The sequence below is a fragment of the Myotis yumanensis genome, unplaced genomic scaffold (genome assembly GCF_028538775.1).
Source record: "Myotis yumanensis isolate MYYU_CA2020_CCGP unplaced genomic scaffold, mMyoYum1.0.hap1 SCAF_1, whole genome shotgun sequence".
Taxonomy (NCBI): domain Eukaryota; kingdom Metazoa; phylum Chordata; class Mammalia; order Chiroptera; family Vespertilionidae; genus Myotis; species Myotis yumanensis.
The window spans coordinates 40,146,144-40,162,621 of NW_027223752.1; the positions used below are offsets into that span (position 1 = coordinate 40,146,144).

Sequence of the window (16,478 nt, forward strand, 5' to 3'; positions counted from 1 at the left end):
GTGAACTTGGAGATTTCTGATATATAAGTACTATCCCTCCTTGCTTTTTTCAAACTTATATTATTGCAGTGAATGTGGAAAGAACTGGCTAAGAATAAAAGCACATAGCTAGGGAATTCCAGCTGTTAAAATTTAAATTTAAAAAATAAAAAAAAATCCAGAGGGATGCCAATTTCCAGAAATAATCCTTAAAAATGTTTCATAATTTTACTTTTCTTTCTTTCTTTTTTCCCCCTCAGGATTTTACTCTTAATTGTGGCCATCCTGTTCCTAGACCTAAGGTTGTGGTTGTGTCAACATTGCCATTGTTGCCCTTGTTTCAGGGCACATAATTACTCTGTAAATATTTGCTCTAGGCTGAAACCCAGCATACAAAGGGGCAAGGGAGAATAAAGGAAGTGTTTGTCCTTTGCAGGAGACCAATAAGTAAATACTGCTCCTATTCCTATTCCTATTTGGTATTTATCTAGCTTTGGATTTAAACTAATTCAACCAAGATTTTATATAGTGATAAAACAAATCTAAGGAAAACATATACCTTTAGGATTAAGTTAATGAGTAAACTAAAGAATGACTCTTAATTAAAACCCTCCCCAAGGGGATGGGAGGGGGAGAATTATAAGGGTAAACTAGGAAAATTGCTTTGACATTTCCAGATATGTTTTCCATATGTAATAAAAATGAATGGTCAACTTACCAAGAGAGAAGAAAAAAATCAAAAGCAACAATCTCACCATCTTTTTCTTGGTATGTTTAAAAGGACTGACACTGCAGAGAAGTTATTCTCCATCACTGCTCAGCAAAATCATATCTGCTCACTGCTTAATCATCACTTGTACGTTTCCATTTCATTTTTCCAGCTTCCTTGCATTATTATAGTGTTACTGGATTTTAAGAGCTTGTTTATAACTAAAGATGTTAACCATTGCTCATGCATTGCAAATGATATACCATGTTTTTTGTTACTATTTTACTCTGCTGTTTTACTTTTTGGATGTATCAAACTTGTGCATTAAATATAATCATACAAGGGTAGAAGCTAGTCTCTTTAGCCCTGCTCCAGTGGTGGTGGTGGCAGCAACAACCATTATGGTGCATTTGTTGTGTACCAGTACTGCAATAAGTTGATGTGTGAGCTACCTCATTTACTTTCTCAGCTGTTATCACGAGGCTTGCAATTCAAAATATTGAAAGCAATGCTCCAAAATGCAATATAATCATTATTTTTTCATTAATAAGAAAATGTCATTAGCAACCTGATTTTATATTGATATAAAATTAGTTACTAGAGCTAATATCTCTGCAGAGATCCATCCCAACCCCAGTGGGCTGGGGTTGTTAGAAGTGATGTCCTACACACCAAAAGTAAGGGCAGGAATGGGGAAATACCCAACAGCCAAGAGTGACAGGCAGTCCTTGCTCAGTGAAGACAGAACATGGTCATAAGATAATCCCAGGAGTTAGAAAGACAGGGGTAAGATAACTAAGTATTTAAAATACTTTCCATTGCACAGAAGGCCCTTCTTTCACTCTTCTCCCAGTCTTCCCCATCTTTCAATGCTCAGCTCATTTATTTCCTTCCACATCCTTCTTTACTCTAGCTCTCAGAGATCTTTAACTCTTGCAATTCTTACTCTGAAGCAAATAAATCAATACTTATGTATTGCCTATATTGTTCTCTATCTACTTGTTTTCTAATAAATTAATCTTATCTCATCTACACAATTGACTGACCCTTAGAGCTGTGTCCAGGTTAAACTCCCACATGCCTAACAACAGTGCTCAGCAAAGGAAAGCATCTGACTAAAATCCTTTCAAACAGTTCACTATTTTGATTTACCACTTATTAAAGTATTTCTTAGAATACTAATCTGTACTCCAGACAGAACTTTTAGAAAGACTGGAAATACATTTGTGTTCTAAAATGGACCAAAAAAGGTAATCCATCTGGTTACTGTCATTCTAAGCCACTGCTAAAATAAATATTTTTAAAATTTTTAGATATTTCAGAGGGAGCAAAATTTTGTTAAAATTTTTATGAAAAATATGGATGTGGGACAACAGATAAAATTATAGGTTTTGATCTGCTTTTTTGTAGAGTGTAATTTAAGAGAATAAGTGTTTTCTTGATTTTTTTAGTGTAATATAAATGGTATACCGATTTGCAAACACATACAGACAAAAACAATTAATGAAAAATTGGCATCTTTTAAAAATTTGGGGGGAATTACATACATGTGCCTTTTCCCTAACCACTATGTATCCAAAACCTAATACTTAGAGACTCTAAAATAAATATGCCAATTAAAAAGGGTATTTCTGAAAAAAAATTCAGTGTCTTCATCATCCCATTGTAGACCAAATTGTAATTGTGCTCACAAGTAAAAATCTGAGCAGATGGTTTATAAAGCAGTACAGTAAATGCAGAATAAGGGTATTTTTCCATATGACTGCTACAGTAAAAACCTGCATCGAATTAAAGAGTATCTGCAATGACAAATGAGTACTGTGAAAACTATGTACAACAGACATATCATATGAATACATTTCACCTGCTTCAAACTACTGGCTAGAAAAATCAAACTAATCCTACCGATGCAAAGTTTGGAATGCCAATCATCTGCGAGGGAAAATTCATTGTTATCTATGCTAATTCTCTCTTAATATCCATATGTTTATTTGCATATACAGGCTACTCCTAACCACGTAGATGCTTCTCAACAATCAAATTATGATGAAAATATTTATTGTTTCCCTCTTCATTGTGGGGTCTAAAAGTGTGTATTCATGGATGCTAACTAAACTTATTGTGGTAATCATTTTACAATATATGTAAGTCAAGACATTATGCTGGGCATCTTAAACTTATACAGTGCTGTATGCAATTATATCTCACTATAACTGAAAAAAAAAGTCTAAAAGAAAGTGTATGTTCAATTCACTTACTTGTAAGATATAAGTCATACAATTTGAGGGGGGAAGACAATTTTTGATAAGTTCAACAAATGATGAAATGTAAACACTGTTAAGTATTTTTGGTTTTAAGAGCATTCGTTAAAGTATAATTGTTTCTGTACACAGAAACCAGTGTCACTTCCACTCTTTAAAATAATCTGAAGTTGTTTTATCTTTGTGTCCCAGAAGATCAGTTTAGACTAAGTTAAATGCATCTTAGATTGTTTGACCGCATGGAAATCTGGCTATGCAATATGATTTAACTACTGATGTATTATCTTGCTCTTTTGGGTGGCATTTTTCTTTTTTTCATTTCTCATTAGCAAGGGAGAGTTTAACGAAGCTTATGATTTTAAAAGTTTAATCAAGTCATTTAAGCATGTATCTTTTAAAGAGATTATTTTATAAATAGTAAGTTTACCATCTGATATTTTTCCTAATTTTTAAATATAAGAAAAAAATGTATTACACAGTGAAAAAAAATATTTCTTTGCAGTAGTATTTTTTTTTTAAATATATATGTTTTATTGATTTTTACAGAGAGGAAGGGAGAGGGATAGAGAGTTAGAAACATCGATGAGAGAGAAACCGATCAGCTGCCTCCTGCACACACCCCACTGGGGATGTGCCCGCAACCCAGGTACATGCCCTTGACCGGAATCGAACCTGGGACCTTTCAGTCCGCAGGCCGACGCTCTATCCACTGAGCCAAACCGGTTTCGGCTGCAGTAGTATTTTTATGAGAACCTAATTATGCTGAATAAACCAGACCAGATACAATTCAGACACCTCAGTTCTTACTAAATCTCAACAGTTAAGCCCCAGAAGCTCTTGTGTCATTAATGGAACAAAGTTTCATAATTAAGATAACTAGTATCAAATCATTTTACAGATTAGAACCAGCCTGATTCTCATAATTGAATACTCCCAACACACACACACATACACACACACACACACAGAGTATTGTACAGAAATAAAGTGATTACACAACCTACACAAAGAATTACACTCCATCTAAGGTTTTAACAGAATGGTGTGCTCTCCTTTCTAATTAACCACAAATGATACTGAACTTGAAATGCTGGTCCAGCCATGCCTCTTTAAAATAGATAAAATGGAGGAAATAATTTTGTGAAACAAAAGTGCTTTCAATAACACACTGAAATAAAATGGGATACCTGCCCAAAACAGAGTTAAAAGAAAAAAAAGACATTAAGACAATGAGTTCAGTTTTAGTGAGGAGATAAGCAATACACTATTATTTTAAACTTACCACAAGAGCAAAGAACACCATAAAGAAAAATGATAAACTACTTGTGTAGCCAAGAAAGCCTGTAAAATAACAGTAAAAATAAAACACAATTTATAAGGAAAATGATCCTAATGTACAGCTAAAGCTATACATCTTGGGCATGTTTTCTATTACAGTGCTTGGTATCTGGGGCTTAGGATTGAGAATAACAACATTCCAACTATCTGTCACAGATCATTTATGTAGCTCTGTACGGCAGAATTGGAACTGGCTTACCACTAATGGTACACTGTAAGGAAAGGCTGCCCTTTAATGTTCCACTGTAAAGATTTTATTTTAGTGGGGCAGACAAAATACTACTGCAAACCAAGTAATAGGTTAACTAGACAGGGCTGAAGGCTGAACAACCTAAAATAAGTCCAAGTTCAAATTATGCACAACCACCACCCTTCTGCTAAAAATGTGGTACTGTGAACTTCCAAAGCCCCTTAATATTATTTTCTTTCTTTCTTTTTACTTTATTTTAAACAAATAATGTTCTCTTCAACAAAGACTTACCTATTTTAGGAAGAAGAGCAAGAGGAAACACAATGACAACACAAATGATTATTAGTAGTGTTTGTTCATCAAGATACCAAGACCTATTAGAAAAAAAAATAGTTCTATTTTAGGCGCAGGACTCCAGTGTTTGTGTACACACACACACACACACAAACACACACACTTACAAAAAGCCTACTTCCTTTTGTTAAGATATGTTCTTGTGGGATCCTAATATTATTATTAATAAATTTACATTTAAGAAATGTATCAAAATAATGAGATGCCATTTCAAGTACCAAATTAGCAAATAATTAAAAAAAATAAGATAGGCAATGTTGGTGAGGAGTAGAGTGTACAAAACTGGTGAAAATAATAATAAATATTGGAAACAAACACCTAATACCATGACAATTTAAAAATAAATTACGGAACTATGGGATACTCAAAAAAGATCACTTCATAGCCGAAACCGGTTTGGCTCAGTGGATAGAGCGTCGGCCTGGGGACTGAAAGGTCCCGGGTTCGATTCCGGTCAAGGGCATGTACCTGGGTTGCCGGCACATCCCCAGTGGGAGATGTGCAGGAGGCGGCTGATCGATGTTTCTAACTCTCTATCTCTCTCCCTTCCTCTCTGTAAAAAATCAATAAAATATATTTTTTTAAAAAAAAGATCACTTCATAGATATAATAATATAATGAATATTCAGTAAACATAATAAATATTTACAGCATGATTATAATTTTGAGGAAGAATACAGATTAAAAATGGAAAGGAATTGCAATAAATCAGTAGACGTTATCTTTAGGCGGTAGAATAATGGGTAATTTTTCTTCTTTATAATTTATATTTTTCAAACTTTCAGGAAAGTACATGGATTACCAAAAAAAAAGTATTAAAATTTTCATAAGTCATTAGAATGTTGAATTAGAAAAGGTAGGTGAAAAAGTGGGATGGTATATTCAGTTATTTAAAAAAGTGGATGCACATTTTTTAAAAATCAGAAGGATATACTCAAAATACAAAAAGTAGGTATTTCTGTGTGGTAACAATATGAGCAATTTTATTTTCTCCTTGTTTGCATATATGTTCTTTTAATTTTTCAATATAAAATATCTTATAGAAGTTTTAAAAAGTTAGAACGAACTTCCCAAGACTTTAATACTAGAGACTTTAGTATGTAAAGGACAAACAACTTATGAAAGAAGTACACCTAGTAAATACACATGAAGAAAAATCCAATGCAATTAAAGAAATAATGAGGCTGTTGAAATTAAACAGTAAATTTATTTTTTATTTATTTTTTAAATGTATTTTTATTGATTTCAGGGAGGAAGAGAGAGAGAGAGATAGAAACAACAATGAGAGAAAATTGGCTGTCTCCTGCACACCCCACACTGGGATTAAACCCACAACCCAGGCATGTGGTCTGGCCAGGAATCAAACTGTGACCTCCAGGTTCATAGATGAATGCTCTACCACTGAGCCACACTGGCTGGGCACTAAAATTATTTTAAACATAAAATTTGAGGATGTAGCATAATTGGTCCTTCATATGTTGCCAGTGACTTTGTCAATCTAGTACTATCTCCTGGAAAAACTGATAATATGTAGCAAGAACAAAGCAAATGTGGTAATTTATTCTCAAAAATAATCTTAAATATATAGAATTCTATGTGCATGAAGCTATGAATACATCATTATAGTATTAAAAAGCTGGGGGAAATCCTATATATCCAACAATAGAAAAATATCGATAACAGCATACTCAATGGGATATTAAGCAGCTTTTATAAAAAGACAATTTAGTAGCCCGTCCGATGTAGCTGCTCAATGGATTCCCACTCACAAAAATTAACTCAAAATAGATTAATGACTTAAGTGTAAGATCTGAAACCATAAAACTTCTAGAAGAAAACATAGAGGGAAAGCTCCTTGATGTCTTAGCAACAATTTTTTGGATATGACACCAGAAGCACAAGCAACAAAAGCAAAATTAAGTGGGAATACATCGAACTAAAAACCTATATAGCAAAAGAAACAACAAAATGAAGAGCAATCTACAGAATGGGAGAAAATATTTGCAAACCATATATCTGACAAGGAATTAATATCCAAAATATATAAAGAACTCATACAATTCAATTACAAAAATAAAAATAAAAACAATCTGATTTAAAAATGGGCAGAAAAAAATGAACATTTTTCCAAAGAAGACATATCAATAGCCAATGGGTACCTGAAAAGGTGTTCAACATCACTAATCATCAGGGAAATAAGAATCAAAACACAGTAAGACAACACTTCACACCTGTTAGAATAGGAATCATAAAAAAAACAAGAGATAAGTGTTGGCCAGGATGTGGAGAAAAGGGACCCTTGTGTACTGCTGGTGGGATTGTAAATTGGTTCAGCCACTATGGAAAATAATATGGAAGCTCCTCAAAAAACTAAAAATTGAACTACCATATGATTCCGCAATCACACTTCTGGGCATATATCCAAAGGAAATGAAAAGATATCTGCACTCCCATGTTTATTGCAGCATTATTCACAATAGCCAAGATATGGAAACAGCCTAAGTGTCTGTCAATGGATGATGGATAAAGAAGATGTGATATATATAATGAAATATTATTGAGCCAGGAGAAAGAAGGAAACCTATTATTTGTGACAACGTGGATGGACCTTAGAGGCATTATACTAAGATGAGTAAGAAAGAAAAAGACAAATATTGTATATCACTTATATGTGGAATCTAAAACGTCCTAAACTCATAGAAACAGAGAAGAATGGTGATTCCTAGAGGCTGGGGGTTAGGGGGACCAAGGAGATGTTGGTCAAAGGGTACAAACTTGCAGTTAGAGATGAGTAAGTTCTGGGGGTCTAATGCACAACACTGTGATTACAGTCAACAGTACTGCATTATGTACTTGAAAGCTGCTAAGAGGCTAACTCTTAAATGTTCTCACCACAAAAAACAATGATAATGATGTGACATGATGGAGGCATTAAATAACACTACTGTGGTAATCATATCTATACTAATAAAAGGGTAATATGCTAATTAGACTGACATCCATCCGGACGTCCTTCTGGACAAAGCCATGGTGGCGGGGGCCAAGGCAGAGGCAGTTAGGGGCAATCATGCCAGCAGGGGAGAGAAGTTAGGGGCAACCAGACCAGCAGGGGAGGGCAGTTGCAGGCGACCAGGCCGGCAGGGGAGGGCAGCTGGGGGCAACCAGGCCAGCAGGGGAGGGTAGTTGGTGGCAATGAGGCCGGCAGGGGAAGGCAGTTAGGGGCAATCAGGCAGGCAGAGGCGGTTAAAGGCAATCAGGCAGGCAGGGGAGCAGTTAGGGGCATCAGGCGGCAGGCAGGTGAGCAGTTAGGAACCAGCGGTCCTGAATTGTGAGAGGGATGTCTGACTGCTGGTTTAAACAGGGGTCCCAGATTGGAGAGGGTGCAGGCCGGGCTAAGGGACCCCAACTGTGCACAAATTTCATGCACCGGGCCTCTAGTCCTATATAATAAAAGGGTAATATGCAAATAGACCAACCAACCAATCAAAACGTAATATGCTAAGGCTGCTCAACCACTCGCTATGATGTGCATTGACCACCAGGGGGCAGAAAGTCAACTGGTCGACCAGTCGCTATTATGTGCACTGAACACCAGGGGGCAGATGCTCTGACCAGTAGGTTAGCTTGCTGCTGGGGTCCGGCCGATCGGAACTGAGTGAGATGGGCCTGACATGCCCTGGAGCCCTCCCATGGTCCCTCCCCGGCCCGATCGTGCACCGGTGGGGTCCCTCAGCCTGACCTGCACCCTCTCGCAATCCAGGACCCCTCCGGGGATGTTGGAGAGCCGGTTTCAGCCTGATCCCACAGGCCACTCCCCTTGGGAGGGTGCCAGGTGCAAGGCTCATGGCTGGTGAGCGCTGCGGCCGCAGCGTGAGCCTCTCACAATCAGGACTGATTGGGCACGAGCCTGCGGCAGGCACAGTGGGGCCAGGATGAGCAGGAGCGGCAGTAGGAGCTGCAGGCAGCGTTGGACTGAGGGTTTCAGCCTGATCCCTCCAGGCCACCGAGGGACTCCACCCATGCACGAATTCATGCACCGGGTCTCTACTTGCAATATATAATTGTATCAAATCAACACACTGTATACTTTAAACTTACACAATGTTACATGTCAATTTATCTCAATTAAGAATGAATGAATGAAAGAAATAAAATAGGAGAAAAGGTGTTCCTCTGCATGGTTTCAACCCCTATCTTCTAACATGGACTTCATGATTCATTCACTGTGTCTCTTTTTACACCCTGATTTATGAGGAAATCCTCTCTATGTATCTTTAATGGGTACTATTGGGTGCTGACAACTTCCTCTTTAATAGGACTGGAAAAGGAGCAATAGCAGAAATAGCACTGTGAAGCCTGGCCGGTGTGGCTCAGTGGTTGACGACCTATGAACTAGTGGGTCCCAGTTTGATTCCTGATCAGGGCACATGCCTGGGTTTCAGGCTTGATCCCCAGTGTGTGTGTGTGTGGCGGGGGAGGGGGAGCTGTGCAGGAAGCAGCCAATCGATGATTCCCTCTCATCATTAATGTTTCTATCTCTCTCCCTCTCCCTGCCTCTCTGAAATCAATAAAAAATAAATAGCACTGTGAACATAACTTTCCCTTCTCCACCCTAATTCATGTCTTTAGAAAATGCAAATGCCAGAAACTAAAGCCTATGTACACGTATTTCTAGGTCTAATGGACTTGAAGCTGTGCCCTCTGCATTTTCATTCACATGCCCCTCAATTCCTGGTATGCAGGAGGTCCTAAGAGAAGACACATATTAACAATACAAATGATACTTGGCACATTCATCTTCTCGCCACTCTTAAATAGGTAGTATCAGAGTGGAAACTTCAAAATATCCCTCATTGAAGAACACCTGGCAACTAAACTTCTTAAGCTGGCAAAGAGCCCAGGCTCTGGGCCTGAAATCTCCCTCGTCTGGGACTCAATCAGACCCAGACAGTGGCAGCGCCGGGAGGAGAGGCCAGAGCAGCACCAAGGCAGATCCCGCAGTTAGTCCTGCGGTCCCTGCCGTCAGAAGGGCAGAGCAGTGAAGGGAGCACCTTAATCCTCAGGACCAGACTCTGTTCTGTTGCATAAAGGAACACTTCGGAATCCTGAACTTTATAATTTATACCATTATATTATACTGTATAATGTTATACTATTTCAAATCACAATTTACTCATCATAGAAGCCACATAACTGCCCACAGCACTGAACTGAGGTCTGAGATAACTTCACCCCCCCGAGCAGTAACTCAGAATCAGTCATAGCACCTCACAGATCACATGGCTCAACAACTTCATCTCATATGTCATTAGAATCAGCAAACGGATGATGCTCATCTTAGGGACAGAGTAATGGAAATACTCCCTACTCTTGAGGAGTCACTTTGAGTTTATTGTATTTTCCAGATATTGCTTCATTTTTCTCAACATTGTGCTTCCTTTATTCACCTCTTTACCAGATTGACTTCAGATTCCTAATGTAAAAAACTGTATTCAAAATATAATTTCTCTATCCCTGCTTGGCTGCTGGTTATTAATTATTTCTTACCCTTATTAAGTTATATTCATAATGCTGACAATAAAGGCAATACAGTAATGTTCAGTAAAGTTAGTTTACATTTCATGTGCATGTCAGTCAACTGAATTTCCTTTCCAAGGGATATTTCCAAAGAACAGAAGTGATTAAACTTATAAAATACAAACCAGTAAAAAGAAATCTCAAAAAGCACACATTAAATAAATATATTTTATAAATCAAGATTTTAGATTTACCCTAATCTTAAATCTGAGAGGGAGAACAAAGAATTATCTAACAGAACTCCTGTTTTCCTACTGTGATATATGAATATACTTTCTCTTTAACTAACAGAATTAGAGTAAAAAGTTTTATACCTCCTAGAAAACTTGTTTGATCAGTGGATTTAATCCTGTATGATAAAAATGTTCCAAGTATGAAATATAGAGTATAAATCCTAAACTATATTTCAAATGCTTTGGCATGCAGACTTTTTCCCCCCATATTTTAATGAAAACCAGATTTATTTATAAGTTGCTTTAATTTCATTCTCGAATGGAATGGAACAAGAGTATCATATGTTCTGAATTAAGATCTGACTCACATCCCATATCAATTTTGTAACTCAAATGCAAGACAACTTAATTGTGTCAATCATATTCCCCTGACAAGATCATTAAATGTTAACAGAGAGCTTCCACATTTTAACAGACATAGATTTTTAAAATAGAAACTATTCTATGAAAAATATAGATGTCTCATAATAGTTTGGTATAAGTATTATAGCTTCTGAGTTCTAATAGTAATTTTTGAAAGTGAATATTATGAACATAAAGTTTCTTTTCAATAATATCTTTGTAAAGGTTTATGTTTCACAAAGGTACATCATATCTCACAGACAACCCAGAAAATAAGCTCACTTAAAAGATCTTAACTGCAAGTCACTGTAAGTCAAACTCTAAAATAAAAGCATATCAATATCATATTGATCTCATAGAAGAAATAGTGCTATGTAACTCTATCCAGAAATAAACTACCCTAGATAGTTAAGTAAATTACCATATCATTTGTTTCTTACTTTACAGCTTTAAGCTTTAAAGACTAATGATTTATCTGCATGCTAACCAATATAATTAGTTGTATTCATTTTTTCAAAAACTTGAAATCCAAAATAAGCAAATATATATTAGATTTTAAATAGTAAAGCTGTTAAATATGCAATTTTAAAACATCATAACAGAGATTATGCAAATTGGACACAGTATTTTGAAGTATATAATTTTAAAAGTTCATGTGTGACATGTAAAAGTAACATTTTTATCAATTTTCTATTAATATAAGCGAGATGGGAGTTAATTTTTATTTTTTTAAACAAACCAGAAAAAAAAAAATTAAATGGCAACTGATTTAAACTGAAGCTATGGTAAAAGTACCACTTTTAGAGAAAGAAGACCTATGTTTTAGTATCAGTTCTGTCATATACTACCTCAATTTTATATGTATTTTTATTCTTCCTCTTTGCACAAACACATATAATAATAAAAAACTGTGAATATTGCCCTAACCGGTTTGGCTCAGTGGATAGAGCGTCAGCCTGCGGACTGAAGGGTCCTAGGTTTGATTCCGGTCAAGGGTATGTACCTTGGTTGCGGGCACATCCCCAGTGCGGGGTGTGCAGGAGGCAGCTGATCGATGTTTCTCTCTCATCGATGTTTCTAACTCTCTATCCCTCTCCCTTCCTCTCTGTAAAAAAATCAATAAAATATTTAAAAAAAACAAAAACAAAAACAAAAACTGTGAATATGCCCAGCTGGTTGAACTTCAACTTATAAACCAGGAGGTCCCAGTTCGATTCCCAGTCAGGGCACACGCCCGGGTTGCAGGCTCAATTACCAGTAGGGGGCATGCAGAAGGCAGCCGATCAATGATTCTCTCTCATCATTGATGTTTCTATCTCTCTCTCAAATCAATAAAAAACATTTTTTAAAATGTGAATAGAAGTGACCCAATTCAGGACCAAGGGAAAGAAAGAAAACACATGTATGACAACTATCAGGATTAACATTCAAATTTGACTCTGACCTTCCAGGCAAGCGGAGCAAATAAGAAAAAATCATCTTTAATACAGACACTATTGAAATTTCTTTTCTTCTAATTCTGCATATTTACACTATGCTATCAACTTACAAAAGCACATATTCGTACAATATTTTATTTGGTTATCCCAACAACTTTTTTAAGAAGGCAATATAGTACTGCCAGTATTATAGCAGGTGAAGAAACCTAAGTCTTTTATGGTGAAAAGTAGTTAAATTAATTTCCTGCCGTTTCTGAATATGAAATGGGTAGGACACACACCTCCTTACTCTTGGTTTAACAGTCTTCATTTTACCTCATATTGCCTAGAGTTCTTAGCCCTGAATTATAAAAGAAATTTATCACATAGAACTTTTTGAGCAATAAAAGTTGTCTGCAATATTTTTACTACAAGTACAAAAGTGATTTCCTTATAGCTATTTATTATAGGAATTATTTATCAAAGTAAGATCATAAAAATTAAAAGTAACCGTGTAAAGCTGTAGATAAAAAAGGTACTGGTGAGCATCAAATGTGATAATGAATGAGGAAACCTTGTGAACTAATAAAGTACTATATTAAGGCACAATATTTCTGATAATGAAACATCATTAAGAACTTTTTTCAACCACATTTTCTGGATAGTTCTTAGTTAGATCTAAAGTATACCATACTTTTTATTAACCAATGTCACCCCAATAAATTTGATGAAAAAATAAAGTATACATACTTTCCTTATAAATATGTATTTACAGTTATCTAAGGAGAATTCTTTCATATAAACCAAGTTGTAAATGCTAAAAACTACATTTTGAAAACTTGCTCTTTAATCCAGATTAAGTTCAAATATTAGAGCAAAACAACCAAATACTTAAATCTAAAAGTCTGACAGGTTGTTGTTGTTGTTTATAAATTATGTAAAATAACTTGATGACAAAACAATGTATTCTGTCTTTTCAAGTTTATTTTTCGCAAAATTTCTTGTTCTATGTAGTGAAAGGAAAAGTATAATTAATTTGTTTTTCCCCTATAAAAAGAAATGAGTCAACAATCTTTACAGCACAGTGTTTTTAAAATAAGGAGAAAAGGGGGTATGATGTGGTTTAGTACTGTTTATAACACTGTTAAAAAACAATCTTTGAAAATAATTTTTTAAATCATGCTTTATAATAGGAATCTCACGTAAGTATGGCTGTAACTTTATCAATATGATTTATCTTTATCATGATAGCTGGCTGAAAAGTGACAGCGGTTTTATCCACTCCATCCTTTGCTGGCCTTTACTATCAGTACTTTCAGTCTTTTTCTCCATTCCCCTATCCCAATCTTGCATATCCCCAGAAATTTCTCCTCTACCCTTCTCTAAGATCTAGCTCAAACCTGTCCTGCCCTATCACACCCTCACAGACTGTAAGGGTTACATCTGGCCTTTCAAAGGGCTCATGGCTCAGTGCTTCATACATAATGGATCACCATTATGCTTAGTGTTTTCTCCTCCATGACTGCTCTGCCCCTGCCTAATATGTAAGTGTCTTGTGGGCAGGGACTACATTTGTTTTACTTCCCACTAGCTTAATAAATACTTATTGAACTAGTAAATAAGTGGACACATGTGAAGTATTTTTTCTTACCCACTATAGTCTCCAGACAAAAATTCTGAAATAGCTGCAGGAAGCTCTGTCTTAATAATTAAAAGATAAGATGACATAGCTGCAAAAAGAACAAAGAGAATTCCTGTTAGAATTCTATCATCTTTAAGATTCTATCACTTAAAGAAGAATTTATCCAGAAACACAGGTATCTATTAGGGCTATGTGGAAGATTAACTTATACTGCACTGTCCTCAAAGATACACACACACACACACACACACACACACACACACACACACATATATGGAGAGAGAGAGAGATCTATATACTGGGAATGCAGATAAATAACTCTGTAGAGAAGAATAATTGTAAATTCATTAAGTATCCTTTGCTTACATTTCAAGTTCAAGGCAAATAATTAAGCTTAAATGCTTAAGTACATAGAAACCCAGGTGATCTGGAGTCAAAATTTTAGTTTCACAGAGAAATAATCTCTTTCCCCCATAGGTTAAGTATATATTGAGAAAGAGCCCTGACCAGTGTGCCTCAGTGGTTGAAGTGTCAGTCCGCGCACTGAAGGGTCATGGGTTCGATTCCAGGTCAAGGGCATGTACCTGGATTGCAGGTTCCCGGCCCTGGTTGGGTGGGTGCAGGAGTCAACCAATCGATGTGTCTCCCTCACATTGACGTTTCTCTCTCTTTCTCTTCCTCCTGCCCTCCCTTCCACTTGCTCATTAAAAAAAAAAAAAAAAAAAAAAAAGGAAAAAATATCTTCAGGTAAGGATTAACCAAAAAAAAAAAAAAAAAAAAAAAAGAAAGAAAGAAAGAAAAAGAAAGGAAGAAAAAAGAGCCAACAAGAATATGTCCATGAAGAATAAAGAGTGTACATTAATTTTGTTATTTATATACTAGAGGCCCTCGTGCATGTGTAGGGTCCCCTAGGCCTAGCCTGCCATCAGGGCCATGTCCGTTGCCCCGTGACTCTACAAATGCTGCTGGTGCCCCACGACGCTCCATGGACACTGCCAGGGCCCCACAATGCTCTGTCGACACTGCTGGCACCCGGGGGGTGGGGTATGCGGGGGACAGCGTGGAGGGAGGGCCCGAGAGGTGCTCCATGCACCTCCTGATGACTGGTCGTTTGGTCATTACAGTGTTAAGGCCCCTGGCCTTTTATAATATAGACTAGAGGCCCGGTGCACAAAAATTTGTGCACGCGGGGGTCCCTCAGCCCAGCCTGTGCCCTCTCGCAGTCTGGGACCCCTCGGGGGATGTCCACCTGCTTAAGCCTGCTCCCCGGGGGATTGTGCCTAAGCTGGCAGTGATACATCCCTTGGGGGATGTCCACTTGTCAGCGGGCCAAAGCTGCAGTTGAACATCCATAGAGTTGCTGAGGAGGCAGGAGAGGCTCCAACCATCGCTGCTGTGATGCCATCAGCCTGGCTTGTGGCTGAGCAGAGCTCCCCCTGTGGGAATGCACTGACTACCAGGGGTCAGCTTCTGCATTGAGCATCTGCCCCCTGGTGTTCAGTGTGTGTCACAGTGACCAGTCATTCCCAGGGTCAATTTGCACATTACCGCCCTAACAGGTTTGGCTCAGTGGATAGAGCGTCAGCCTTCGGACTCAAGGGTCCCAGGTTCGATTCCCGTCAAGGGCATGTACTCTGTTTGCGTACACATCCCCAGTAGGGGTTGTGCAGGAGGCAGCTGATCGAAGTTTCTCTCTCATCGATGTTTCTAACTCTCTATCCCTCTCCCTTCCTCTCTGTAAAAAATCAATAAAATATATTTGAAAAAAAAAATTGCATGTGCACATTACCCTTTTATTATATAGGATAGAAGCCTGGTGCACGGGTGGGAGCCAGCTGGTTTGCCCTGAAGGGTGTCCCGGATCAGGGTGGGCAGGGGACCCCCAGCTCCCTACGATCGCCCACACCGCCCCTGCTCACGATCGCTGGCTCTGCCCATGCTCAGGCCTAACACCTCTGGCCAAGGCATTAGGCCTGGGCAAGGGACCCCCAGCACCCCACCATTGCCAACTCGGCCCCTGCTCCCTGCGATTGCCGGCTCCGCCCTAATGCCTCTCACCCAGGCATTAGGCCTGGGCAGGGGACCCACAGCTCTCCAAGGGATCTCCTGCTCCACCCCTTCCCAGGCCTAACGCCTGTGGCCAAGGCATTAGGCCTGGGCAGGGGACCCCAAGCTCCCACCATCGGCGACTCTGCCCCTGCTCCCCATGATCGCTGGCACCGCCCCTGCCCAGCTGCAGCCACCCCACGATCTTGGGCTCCGCCCCTGCCCGGGCCTAACGCCTCTGGCCGAGGCATTAGGCCCGGGCAGCGGTGCCCCGCAGCTGCAGCCGCCCCTGCCCAGCTCCCATCGCTGGCTCCACCCCTACTTCCTGCTATCACTGGCCAGTTCGGCAAAGGCGCCAGATTCTCCGATCATGGCTGGGGGGCAGGGCA

General features: G+C 38.3%; 1 protein-coding gene across 1 annotated transcript in view; it reads right to left on the reverse strand.

Annotated features, from left to right (window-relative positions):
• Positions 1 to 16,478, reverse strand: part of SLC38A6 (solute carrier family 38 member 6) — a 68,825-nt gene that overhangs the window by 12,273 nt on the left and 40,074 nt on the right. Inside the window, exons 6-8 of the mRNA XM_070418848.1 lie at positions 14,053 to 14,131; positions 4,769 to 4,851; positions 4,232 to 4,290 (exon numbers count right to left, since the gene is read on the reverse strand). Of these exons, the coding sequence (XP_070274949.1) occupies positions 4,232 to 4,290; positions 4,769 to 4,851; positions 14,053 to 14,131 (221 nt within the window). The remainder of the gene's footprint in view (positions 1 to 4,231; positions 4,291 to 4,768; positions 4,852 to 14,052; positions 14,132 to 16,478) is intronic.